This window comes from Sander lucioperca, chromosome 14, assembly GCF_008315115.2.
Source record: "Sander lucioperca isolate FBNREF2018 chromosome 14, SLUC_FBN_1.2, whole genome shotgun sequence".
Lineage (NCBI taxonomy): Eukaryota > Metazoa > Chordata > Actinopteri > Perciformes > Percidae > Sander > Sander lucioperca.
Window position 1 is genome coordinate 4,726,588 of NC_050186.1, and position 13,647 is coordinate 4,740,234.

The 13,647-nt window shown below is 42.2% G+C and overlaps 1 protein-coding gene across 4 annotated transcripts in view; it reads right to left on the bottom strand.

Moving 5' to 3' along the window:
* The window catches only part of sema4d (sema domain, immunoglobulin domain (Ig), transmembrane domain (TM) and short cytoplasmic domain, (semaphorin) 4D), a 43,876-nt gene extending 33,006 nt beyond the window's left edge, over positions 1-10,870 (bottom strand). For 2 of the 4 annotated variants that reach the window (XM_035991443.1, XM_035991446.1), the window contains exons 1-2: positions 10,716-10,870; positions 2,014-2,129 (exon numbers count right to left, since the gene is read on the bottom strand). In XM_035991443.1, the coding sequence (XP_035847336.1) occupies positions 2,014-2,051 (38 nt within the window). In that variant the 5' untranslated portion in view covers positions 2,052-2,129; positions 10,716-10,870. Of the gene's footprint in view, positions 1-2,013; positions 2,130-5,558; positions 5,804-10,715 lie in introns of those variants that run through there. The other 2 variants (XM_035991444.1, XM_035991447.1) reach the window with 1 other exon arrangement.
* Between the last annotated feature and the right edge of the window lie 2,777 nt (positions 10,871-13,647).

The window sequence follows — 13,647 nt, forward strand, 5'->3', positions numbered from 1 at the left end:
TGTGTATTAGAGAGAAAATAAGTAGCCGTCTTCTTCTGCCTTTGTATGAATTTTAAGTAGTGCCATGTTGAGGGAGGCTTTGTTCACCGTCACTGTCGGGGGCACGTCCTCCAACTTTTCCGCTCACTTCCTTTTGGCGTAACATTTATCATTCTTCCCCGATGAACAATCATCCTACAACATGGACTACCATCTAGCGCACAATGAAATACCACCCCCACCTTCTTTCTGGTTGCTCGGATACCTTTCATCCAACGGGACAGCTTGTCAACAACATCATCACTTACTTAGAAACTCCCAGCCTTCACTTAACTTCAGCAGAGCCATTTAAAAAAAATATTGCTACATCTCGTTTTCAAAATAAAGCTTCAAAGAACATCTTTTTTCTTTTCTGCCTTTATGTTGCATCCAAAATACTTAAACTAAACGTCTGGCTCTGCAGAAATTGCAATGCATCCTTAAGGGAACGGCTGAAGTGGTACAACCTTCTAATTTGCAAGAAAAATTCCCCTCTGGGCAAATATAGCATTATCCGGCTCTACTAACCAATTAAGATGCACAATATTTTATACTGACATTATATAGAGCTGTTAGCAGGGGAGCTATCCTGAGGCCTGTTTCTTAGAAAGACTGAGTTCTCTCTCTCTCTCTCTCTCTCTCTCTCTCTCTCTCTCTCTCTCTCTCTCTCTCTCTCTCTCTCTCTCTCTCTCTCTCTCTCTCTCTCTCTCTCTCTCTCTCTCTCTCTCTCTCTCTCTCCTCTCTCTTTCTCTCTCTCTCTCTCTCTCTCTCTCTCCTCTCTCTCTCTCTCTCTCTCTCTTCTCTCTCTCTCTCTCTCTCCTCTCTCTCTCTCTCCTCTCTCTCTCTCTCTCTCTCTCTCTCTCTCCTCTCTCTCTCTCTCTTCTCTCTCTCTCTCTCTCTCTCTCTCTCTCTCTCTCTCTCTCTCTCTCTCTCTCTCTCTCTCTCTCTCTCTCTCTCTCTCTCTCTCTCTCTCTCTCTCTCTCTCTCTCTCTCTCTCTAACGGTGCATTAATAAGTGTTGAGATGCTGGAGGTTGACTAAGTGCATACAAATAGTGATTCCCATCAACCCTATTTCATCTATCAACACTACTTTGGAAACTTTACAGTATGCATATACATCTCCTCCACCTCTTCACTGAGTCCTGCACAAGCATAAATCATCATTATCACCACAATTCATTACAGCATTCTGAAAACAACCTGTTTCTTCGGTTTTGTTCCGGGACAAACTTCTTTTTTTTTTTTTTTTTTTTTTAAACTGCCCATTTCATTTTCTGTAACTCAAGCACATAGTAGGCCCGGCCTTGTTAGGCCTTCGCCGTGTTTTTACGCCTATCCCTTTCAGCTGACTGGTCTGCACCACTTATTCCGCTTATTATGAATGCTGACAGCAGATTATTTTCCTTACTGCACCCTCATTCTCCATCCTCTATATAGATGAAATCCAAAAACACTGGACTGAGAGACCAAAGGCAAAGTTGACAAAAGGAGAAAAGAGATAGGGAGCAAAGAGACTGGGTCCAAAATGAAAAGGGGGAAGAAGGAACCACGAAAAAAGGTGGAGAACACAGAGAAGGAGCAGAGGAAGAGGTAGTACGGCAAAGGCTCAAAACCCTTTAAATGACTGTGTTTTGTCAGGGAAATAAAGACCACCTAACAGCAGCAGCAACATACCAGCACAGTGAACGAGAATGCAAATCAGCCCTAATGCAAATGTCATACGTCTTCAGGGGCAAAACAGACGGTCTTTATAACCAACCCCCCCAACACAACACACTTCTCTCTGTGCTACCAGAACCCCCCGATTCTCCTCCACTGCTGTACTGAAAACACACTCACACAAACACTTCCAGGAGGCAATCTTGTGCAGAGCGAGAGTGTGTAATCACAAGAGACAACATCATCTTCTTACTTCACACTACACAAAAGGGACACAGTACAGTGGGCTCTTTACACAAATACAAACACTTTGAAAGAGAAAGAGATAAACTTACTTGTCTGTCATGGCGTCGGCTAGCGAATACTGATTCATTAAAAATCCTTTTCACTTTTCTTCACGCAGTTGGAAATGGTCGAGGGAGAGGCCCAGGGCAAATGTCACAACACCAGTCTACAAGAGAGGGGAAAAGCAACGCAAGCGTAAATCATTCATTCGCACCTGCAGTAGATGGACAGCTGCAAAAGCTGCAACTGACAATTATTTTCAATATCAATTAATTGTTTTGTCTACACTAACAAAGTGTCAGAAAGTAAAGAACAATGCCTGTTACAGATCAAGGTGATCTATATGCATGTAGGTCAAGTAGCTAGATGAGTCAATGCTCTCTGGTGAGAAACAAATACTATTTAAAACAAGCAAACCACTTCTACTGCGATGATTACTGCACGACACGTCTGTGAAAATCAGTGAAAATGAAAAAAGAAACCCCCTTAAACAGGCCATCGACCAGGCTAGGACTACAGCTAACTTTGCAGACACGCTTCACTTGCTCACAATTAGCCTAGCAAGGCCCGGTCTCTTCAACTGGGGGATACTGTTACCATAGTTACCAAAGCAGCCGACCAGCCAGCTAGCTAGCATAAAGAGAGTGCACCAAGGAATCCTCCGGGCCCCAATCACAGATGAAGAAGGCATTGTGTGACTGAGGAGCAATGATGACAGTTTTGGATCGGTGCAGCTGGTTCCTCATCCGGCATCAAAGCTTGCATAATCCATAAATCATCACTGATAAAAAAAAGCTAATACAAATTATCAAAAGGGTGTAACAAATGCCAGAATAAAAAAATCAAAAAAAAAAAAATCTATAAAACACACCTCTGTTAATGATGCATATTCCGGAGGGCACATAAATCAGCAGCTGTTCACTGCCAGCATTCAGATTTTTAATTTTTAATAAGGCGACAATGAGACGAGGCGCATCCTCTGTCCTGCTGGCTGATGAGCAACCTCCAAAACCCGGCATTAGCTTTTCAGCTTATCTGCCTTTAAGAGATTACGATAGCAGCACATTAAATTCATAGTTCAGATCCGGTTATGTGTTAAAACACTGACATAACAGATTGTGACCTGCTAGAGTGGGATTTAGGTTCCGTAAGCAGATAAAGGTAAGATGTATACATAATGAACCTGAAGCAGAAAAGCAAAGCTTTTAAATCATGTTTTACCTCAGAAATATGTCTATTTCGGCTATTAATCCAACACTGATCAACAAAAGAGGACTTAATGGTTTTATCGCTGACAGCTCCAACTGGAGGGAGACAGAAGAGTGAGGGTAAAGCCCACCCAATCCTATCTGCCCCAAACCCAGACAGACAGCCACCAGCCTCAGAGGCAGCCAGCGGCAGTCTGTCTGTCTGTGTGGGGATCTTGGCTCAGGATGCTGCTGTGCCTCCTTTTCCCTGCTTTCCTTTTACCACATCCCTGAACTCTGAACGTTGTGTCTGCAAGACCGCTCTCTTTTCTGATGCTCTTTGCTTTGCCTGTCAGGTCTGTCTGATGGCAGAAGCTCAGTGAACGTTTGTCCAGCGCAGAAACGGGCATTAGCTGTATACACCCAAGTAATCTCCGGTAATCAATTAAGTCCCATTTCCTCTGGTCTCTCAGCCACTGTGTTTATGAGAAATATTTTTATAACTGAAAGACTCCAACATCGCATTTACCTGTGAAGGAATTTGACTGAATTGGGGTGAAATTTGAACGAATAGTGCCAGAATCTGCCAATTCTATTGTTTTTTTAATCCTTTGAGTTAAAGAGGCTCCACCAGAATGTTATGGACCAAATGTCACCGCAGTTGACAATAAGTCCATTTCCAGGCATATCCTTACATTACTGAAATATGCAAGAATCTATGCTTTCGCACAATGTGGCAATCCACCCCAGTATGAGAGCTTTATATGAAAAATGCCCCATGCTCGCCCATGCATGCTGTTGTGATGATGTATGCAGCGTTTTCCTGCAAAGCCAGGAGTTTCTTACCCAAAGCCCAAAATGAAACCGTTGCCTTCTCACACAAACAATGATACAGTGCCTGGATGCTGGCGTTCCAACATAATACCAAATGCAGTGTACAATAAAGAACAGTCAAACTATGCTGCAAGAAATCTGCAGCTGGTGGTTAAAAAAAAAAAAAGGTCACGTGAACGGCTAGAATGGTTTCTACCAGTGCACGGCTGAGATAGAGATATACTCAGAGCCAGAAGAACAGTGCTCTTTGAAGTGGAGTGATAGCACTTGAAAAGACACATTAGATAGGTTTGATCTACCTAAGCCCAGTGCTCACAAACAAATCAAGCATCTTTGTTTTAAAATCAAGTGTTTCGATGCCCGGTTAAAGAGAACAATTTGTGGCATGGTGAAGGAAAAAATGAAACTGAAATGTCCAAGTTGAAAGGGCAATGCCACTCCTTCCCCTCCTGAGGGGGATATCTCCTGACAACAGGAAGCCAGGGGAAGACAAACTGTTTCCATATTTAAAGCTTGGCAGACACTGTGCAACTTTATTGTTCTTGTACGTTGGGTGTAAATCACACTACACATTTCAATCTGCCTTTGTGCACAGTCAGAACCTATGACTTTTATGCTCACACTGTACGGATCAATTGACCTGCCACGACTTGGCTCATCACAACAAACGTAAGCACAGAACCCTTGGTTGGTTATGTCTAGTGACAATTGCAATAAAGTTTATTAAAACAAGATGGCTGCATCCTCAATGATGACAAAAGAGAGAACGGCAGCATTACTTTGTGTAATTCGATTAGAAAAAAGTAAAATGTAAAGCCACAGATGTCTGGAAGATGCAGACAATATGGTCTAAATTTTGTTTAATATCACAGCAGTCTCAAAACTATAGTTTTAGCCACAACATGTAAAATACTACTCTAGTAATAATAAAATAAGCTAGCCGTAGTTTGGAACCGATCTTCTGACAGCAGCCATGAGGGAAATCGGACCGTGGAACTGTTAAACCTTAAGACAGCCGACCAGAATTTCGTATATGCCAGAAACCCATATGATCGTTAATCAGGCGTTGTGATCCAACTGCATGCCAATTTGGCAGAAATTCGGCCCTATTCTAAAATAAGTCAGGGGCCAATTTGGACCAAATCCATACAGTGTCTGCCTGGCTTTACTTTTAAAAAAAAAAAAAAAAAAAAAAACAGTAGACAACAGTGAAAATCTTTCTCTTTCAAATCTCGGCTCATAAAAGTGAAACAAAAACCAGCCAAGATGAAAAAAAGCGGCTAATCTATGTAAAATGTGCTGGTATTTCCTCAAATAAGGCACAAAATAGTAATAGTCCCACTTACTGCATCATGAAAACATGCCATCCACCACAACACTGAATTATTTACCTCCCAAATGCGATTTGGGTAAAAATAGCATGCGCTGTACTGGAAACGCTCTCCACTGCACATAGTGAGCATAAAAACATATCTGGTTGCTATGGCAGAGGAACAAGGTGTTGACATTGTGAGACGCCAGCAGTCAACACACTCACAGGCATCCACACAAGCTGTTTGCGATGTGAATCTTACCATAATCTGAGTGGGAAGATCCTGCAGGTTGAGAGAGAAGAACGCTAAAAGAGGCTCTTCCACCCGGGCTCAGTCACACTGTTATTACTGGGAAAGTCAGCAATGGTTTGCATGACAGATGAAAAAGAAAATAGAATATGATCAACCAGCACGAGCAGTCTGTCACCTCCTCCCTCTCTACTCCCCGGTAATGCTCCTTCTCTCTCTCACTCCCTCCTTCGCTCTCCCTCTGCCTCTCTCTATCTTGCATTTGGCTGCAAAGAGTGAAGAGATAGTAATTGCATTAAAGGGCTGTTTCACTTTAATGCATGTCAGTGGCTGACTGTCTTCGTCTGAGTGTGTAACAAAACGCCCAAGACCACCTTTCCCCTGTCACAGCAGTCAAATGCTGCTCGCCAGTGGAGAGCGACAGTGCAGAGATCGCGCTTCTGGAAAGCGTCAATGCACACAATTGCTGAGGAGGGGGAGGGGGATTTTGGGGTGGCGGTGGAGTGGAGGAAGATGGGGGGAGGGGGCTGAGGTTAGGGTAGTGTGTATCTGCAGGGTTGCATCTATTGTTGTGGGGAACTTTTTTTTGTGAATGGGGACTGCAGGTCCAGCTGCTCCCCTCTCTCAGCACCGTATTTAGCCACTGATACACTCAGTTAACTGTTTATTAGGTTCACCTAGCTAAAATTAATGCAGTCTAATACAGTTTCAACACAAACAGAACATAGAACACCCCAGAAGGTATGATTTGTTTTATGGCTGTTGCATTAGTACACACACACACACACACACACACACACACACACACACACACACACACACCTCTAACAATGAGCGACAATCTGATAAAAGGAAACCTGATTAAAATCGGCTTACTGTAAATTAAGTTTCTGTCATCATGCAACATCTTCTAAATGCAAAAACTACCACCTTCAAACAAATGCTGCTGAAATTGCACAAAGACAGAGAGCACCTTCTCCATTCAGCTGAGTCACACAGTGACAACCTCCACAGCAACAGAATGTAGGCCTACTGTATGTAGTCCAGCTTCCCTCTCCATTCCCTTTCTAGCTCCCTGCTCTGAGCAACACAACGCTGGGAACCTTTTCAAAACATCAAGTAAGGAGTCAATAGTACTGCAGCAATGCATCAGTACGCTTCCTGCACTCTCAGCAAAAGCAGTCATAGCTGATTTGAAACCACTGTTCAATCATGAGACATCTCTGGAATGCAGCAATGCATTATGCTTGGCTAGTAACACACATAAAGCGCCTAGACATGCCACTGCTGCTGATACGGAGCCAGATGCTTCTCTCTGCCAGTAGGAAATGATTCCAGCCTGAGGGTGTTGGGGTACTAGGGTGTGGCAGGGGAGGTTTGTGCGCGTTTCAAAAGGAGGTGGGGGTTGCCCCAGATGTCTGTTTCATAGACCCAGCACAGCACACCTCAACATCACGGCACCACAGACTGGCCCCTGACCTCTACCCTTTAACTCCTGCAGGACCAAAACAATGAGGTTGCTGCAAGACATACATCAAAATCGACTACCTTGTTTCCTAAAAGGCTCTTATGAAAGGACGCTATCGTTGTCATGTGCATCTTTTAGTTGTGAGCGCGTATGATTTTAAATTAAAAAGTGAGTCTTGTTTGCTGAGGCTACATCTACATTACAACGTTTTGGTTTAATAACGAATATCTTTTGCTACGTTTACGCCTGCCTCGCATCCACACTACCCCGGCGTATCAGAGCCTCTAAACCAGAGACCAGACATTTGAAAACACTGCTGACCCCATTTTGGTTTGAACACTCCAGGGTTGCTTTTTAGTCTGGACGGTCACAACCTTTGACCTTTGGAAATAAAGATGCACATCAGTCAGTCTGGCTTTCATTACTTTCAGTAACAGTTTCTCCTCGTCCTCGGTCCAAGCAAATAAATCCCTGGTCTTACTTTTCGCCATTGTTGCGTTTTCTTTAAAGTATTTTCTGTATTTTTAAACAATACATTTATGATTTTCAAGCACAGAGTAACACCAGCACACGCATGCCCAGTGCATGCGAATGGTCATGCGAAATTAGTTGTCAGACATGTTAATATGGACGGAGATTTGTTTTGCTACTGGAGCTAAAACTCTTGTGTGGACGGAGATCCTCTTTGTCCCTTAAACGCAGTAGTGTAGATGTAGCCTGACTCCACTGCCAGCAGATTCCTTATAATTAGATTGCTCTTGTGCAGCAGGGAACAATGAGGGATCGTGGGGTTGTGTGTGTCTGTGTCAGACATAGCACCTTTTACAGTGACCTCCACAGCAGGAGGTGAAGTGTTACTGCCCAGACCATTTACAGGTATTCCAGCCTTTTCTACCAGAGGAGACTGGCTTACGACCAAACCCAGCAGAGAGGACGAGAAGAAAGCCTCCGACGGCTCATGAATGGTCACCCTCAAATCCATTAAGAGTTTATTCAATTACCTGACAGTCACTCGCTGTAGGCATGTGAAGAAACGTGGCGTCTCTTAAAAGTCTCCTTTGAGGTGGTCGAATAATTGCATTGGGCTCTGAGGAGTAACACACACAGCGCTCCAGTAAGAACCAATTTCAATGCTCCCAACTTTTTTTACAAGAGAGAAATTTGACAAACAGCCAGGACTTGATCAGAAACCCAAACAAGGCATCCAAGTAAATAATCCCTGACATCCAAAACAAGTGCCATTTCTGCACAAAGTTCAAGTTTAAAACAAAGCTCTCTTTCAGCCACGCAGTTCCCATTTCCCATCCATTTTAAATTGATTAAAAAAAGGAATCTACAGACAGGCTTGCGTGCTTATGTGTGGTTATCATACACAAGCCATAGTGTTGTGTGTAATTTCATTTAGCACATGTGAATCCTGTGCTTCTAATGAATGTGAGAAAAAGACTGTCTGGTTCCTCCAGTAATTGAATTTAAATAAATCAAACAGTCGCACATGTTAAAAATAGACTAATACGCTTTCATGAAATGGGAAGTACTGGAAAACAACATGCATGCAAATATTTCCTCCGATAAAAAGCAGGTAAGGGAAAGTCTGAAAGTCTAGAAAGAAAGACTACAGTTTCTTTTTCTGCCTAGGACTATGACCAGCAGAGAAAAGGGAATGGAAAAATAGATTTCCATTCTTACACCAGCCTATCTATTTTCACACAAACTAATCCATCTACCATATTTACCCTGCTTTCCCAAGGCAAATCCAAAACCTGCAAGAGGCAATGACAACTTTACAACGCAAACACAACCTCTAACCTGAGGTTAGTGTGACAGACCGAAATGCCTGAGCCTCTCAGCGGCACGCAGCCACTGGTTTAATGATTTGTCTGCTTCTGGTGAATGATCACACAGCAATATCCTGTTCTGGCTAGTTCTCCGGCACCCCTGAGGGTCTGGTTGACATGATTCTGGCTTGCCCGGGTGCCACCCAGCCCATCATATTGACAAGATCCGGCTGGCTGCCCCCATGCCTGATATGACCCAGCAAAGGACCTGTGGAATCAAACTCGATGAGGCAGAAGAATTACTTATTGGGGCCGGGAGGGACTGGATGCCATAGCCCATACATTTTGGGGAGCCCTGAGAGAAGAGGAGGGGTGGTAAATGTCACTAACGAAGCAGTGGAAAAACAGATTTAGAAAACACAACAGCTGTATTTAAAAGGGAAAACTAAATAGCTGGCATGTTACAAAATTCCACAGTGCTTATGCAATGTGAGCTTGTATATAATCAATGCGAGGGGCATTTCTTTACTGTTAAGTGAGGAGCATTCATGCATTCCCAAGAGCATGTGGTAGAGACAAATAGTGAAATTTGAAATCCTTCTGTTTATCAGGAATAGGGCTGCAACTAATGATTACTTTCAGTATCAAATAATTGTAGATTTTTGGCCTAAAAAACATTAAAAAATAGTTTAAAGAGACCCATAACAATTTGCTGGAGCCTAAGGGGACGTCTTCAAATAGCTTTTTCGTCCAACCCACAGTCCTAAACCCCATAATTGTCAGTTTACTATAATGTAAGTAAGGAGAAGTAGCAAATATCCACATTTGAGAAGCTGGAATCATCCGTTTAGCATTATTGCTTTAGATTCATTTTCTGTCGATCAACTAATAAATCAACTGTTTTGGCTCTACGCCGAAGAACTATGGCTTGTGAAGGCATCGGTCTCTCCTTCACGCTCTCAAAAGCCTGAACTTCATTTTAGGGTTGCTGAAGGTTAAGAGAAGGACCACGGTGATGATGGTGTAGATTGAATTATAGTGCACTGAGCCAGGAGAGTCACACATGAGACACAGGGCTTCAGGTAACCAGGCCAGAGGGCAAATGGTGAGACAGAAAGTTACTCCATAACTTCTTATTACTCCCTCCGGTCTACACCGACTAAGACTAGACATGCTTGCAGGTGAAAGGTTTATGATTATCCACTGATGAGCCCCAGCACTGGCCTTCTGGCACAGGATGCTTTCAAGGCTGAAGAATTATAAACTTCAGAGACAAAAGTGCATGCTGCAGGATATTATTTCGTTTGATGCTCCAACCAGCTTTAATATAAACTGTGGTAACGTGGATATGTGCTTCAAGGCTGTCAATAAAAAGTCTTTTGTTGTTGCAGTGAAAGAGAACCCTTTATTTATGCATGCCAAGAGTAGAAACCTCTGAATGACCTCTGGGTGCCAGAATGGCACTTTGAAAGTGCAAGGGGAAGTTTAATCTTTAAAAAGATTTGTGTGAGCACGGCTGGTGAACACGTAATATTATATTCAGAAGGTATTTTGCGCGTCAAGGACAGTGACAGCGACTGCGTGGACTCTTGCCGCAGTCGTCCGCTAACATCTTATTTTTTTCCGCAGTTCGGCTTTAAAACGTCGTGGGAAAGTATTTTAAAAGCTTTATGTGCCGTCAAAATAAGTGGAACTATTTGAATTATAACGCTGTATTTTTCTTCTTTTTGTGTCTCAATGGGGTTTTTCGGCTTCAGTGCAACAAGTGCAGCTGAGGTTGAAGTCCGCGACAGTACGCATGAACACGACCAGCGGGGCACAGGCTGAAATAACTTAGCAATTTTGAAACAAGAAAGCCCCGACACTACTTAGCTAGCGCTAACTCAACTGTGCACTTAAGTAAAAATGTGTGGTGCTGCTCACCGTGGGGAAGTATTCCTTGTTAGTCCTTGTATGTACGAAGATGAGCGTCGGTACAGCAGCAGCGTGAAAGTTTGGTTGGTTGGTCGCTCTCTCTCTCAGCTCAGCATGGCGGCTGGGGCTAGAGACTGGATTCAAACCTCTCCGGGCTGCGATATCAACAGACAGGGGGAGGGGGAGGGGGAGGGGCAGGGGGGAGGCGGCGGTGGTGGTGGTGAGAGACCCAGTGGTGAAAGAAGTAGGCCTACTCAGATCTGAGTAAAGCAATCTAAAAAATACTCCGTTACAAGTAAAGGTCCTGCATTCAGAATTTTACTCAAGTAAAAGAACAGTAAGTGTTAGCATAAAAAATGTAGGCTATATTAGCTTAATTATTGATGCATTAATGTGTTTATCACTTTAATGTTGCAGCTGGTAAAGGGGATAATTATTTTATATAGGCTACTCCTGGTTAGCTTGTGAATGAATCAATTCAGTCTTATCTTAATCTATAATATTCGCCTATATCATAATATATTAGTTGATTGCATTTTGTATTATTAATCTGAATCTGCAAAGTAACTGCTAATTATCAAATTAATGTAGTGCGTTTCAGAGGCAAATATTTTGCTTTTTTACTCCATTACATTTATTGACAGCTGGAGTTGGTTACATTACAGATTAAAAATTCAAAGTATGATGCATTACTATATAAAACTGGCAAACACAATATAAGTAGTAAGTTAAAATGAGCTCTGCCTCCCCCGGCTATAACATTGAAACATAATATGTTAAAGTGGAACGTCAAGGATATAGACTAATGCATCTGTAGTAATAGTCCGATAATATAATGATATAACACCCTGAAAACGGCAATTCTGCATTGCTCTTAAAACTTCTGTACTTTTACTTTCTTAAATTTTGAATGCAGAACTTTTTCAAAGGTTTCTTTTTTTATTTACAGGTATGTTATTTGGGTAAAGAATACTAAGCATTTTATTTTAATTAACTAATTAATCAATTCATTCAATATGTCCTCTGTGGTAGCCAGCTACAGCCCTGGTGAAGAATCAATACCTTAAACCTTTGGTGTAGGGGAATCTCTAGGTGGGACCAGTGGGTTTAAAAGGTCCCTGCAGGAGGTCAAAGGTTATACAACATTTTCATAAAGGAGAAGTGAATCAAAAACACAGTGAAGGAAAGACAGGCTGACCCTTGTCTCATTGTGCAGGGCAGAGAAGGAGGGAGAGGGGCTTTCCATGGCACTGCAGGCTGAATACAATACCATCTTTGAGTAAAAGACAGATTGCTGCTTGTGGATGATAGAACAGCGTCGCACTCTACCTCTGTGGCTGCTTTGTGGGTTCACTGAATAACAAATGTTGAGAAATTTACCTGCCCAATTGAGCTCCAGTAAGTAATGTACTTTTTCTTCGCCGCATCCTTAAATATGCCAAAACTCCCAGGCATCATCCGCTATACTACAAATTGTTTATTTTCATATCAGCCCCTAGTGATTTGAGAGCTCAGGGTTAAAGGCTGGCTGGAGTTAAAAGGGGACAGTAAGTGCTGCCTGAAATGAATACGTAAAGCAGCTGGGTTTATCTTCACTCACTCTGTGACATGTGCTGCTAAGAGAAAACAGGTGACTGAGGAATGTGTGCTGAAACCCAAACGTAATACTGGTGCGCAAATGATTTGACGCCACTTAGATAGATCTGCATTTTTAAAGTTTATTTTTATGGACTTTATGTAGGTTTTTCTTGTATTGTTTGCCCCTCTTTTCATGATCCATCTCTCTTTCACAGAAACACAAATTCTACTTGTTGGTGGTTAATTTAATAAAAGAATGCCATCTTAATGCGTCATTTGTAGATTTGAAAGAAAGAGGGACACAAAGACATCACACAGTGAAGCTTATTTTAATGCTGCTCTAGATAAGAAAATCAGATAGGCTAATGCCCAAAATGTAAATGCAGCAGGAACAGAGAGTCACATACACACACACAATAGATGAGAATTAATAGAGTTAGGTGTAAATTTCCAGTGTAAGTATATGATCTTCATGCCTGAGCTCTACAGACACACCAGTTGGATATATTTAGAGTCCCTAGCTGGTGTATCCATGCTACAAGGCAGACCACAATGATTCACAATACTGGAAGGGCCAGCGCTGGTCTGAGATCAGTCAAGAGGGGACTGCATGTGTGTCGACTGGTACGGGACAGGATCGACACCACAAGAGTCAGAGGTCAGGGCCACTCAAAGGTAAATACAGTTAACTCAGGAGTTTGAAATGAAACATTACCCCCTATATGACTTTTAATAATACGAGAGTCTGCAAAGCTTAAGTTTTATTATGCAGCAACTGTTAATGCTGATATACTTTCTAAAGGTCTTACAGCTATGAACGTGGTTAAATGTGTCAGTACAGTTGCCGTACACCAAAACAATGGTGTAATGTTGCTCAGTGATTACTTGACTAACCATCAAATATTCACAACAATGTCTTCCCTGTTTTTTGAATCACTGAAGATAAGAAGTGTAACAAAGAGTAATATCACAAAAAAGACAAGAAAGGAATTTGCAAAATAATTACTTTTGTTTTGGTTTTTTTACCTGCTATGGTCAACCATCTTAAATTCCATTAAATAGAAATAATTCCTGTGGGCCAAACATACAGAAGTGCAAAAATGGCAGAAGTTTGGTTCAACTTGCTTTCTCACTTGAGTAAATGCAATGGCATATTTTGTTATAAGTCCACACCAATAATAGTGTAATATATAAACTCTGATCAGGTTGACTTCAAGAAATACCATCATTATTTTTGCAATAGTGTATTACAGGTTGACTAACACCAGTGTGGAAAAGCAGTACCATCTAGTGGCGAATACCACACGTCATCCTAATATTGCATGAACCGTTGCCCTTCGCGCTCACATTGCTGTTTCTTGCG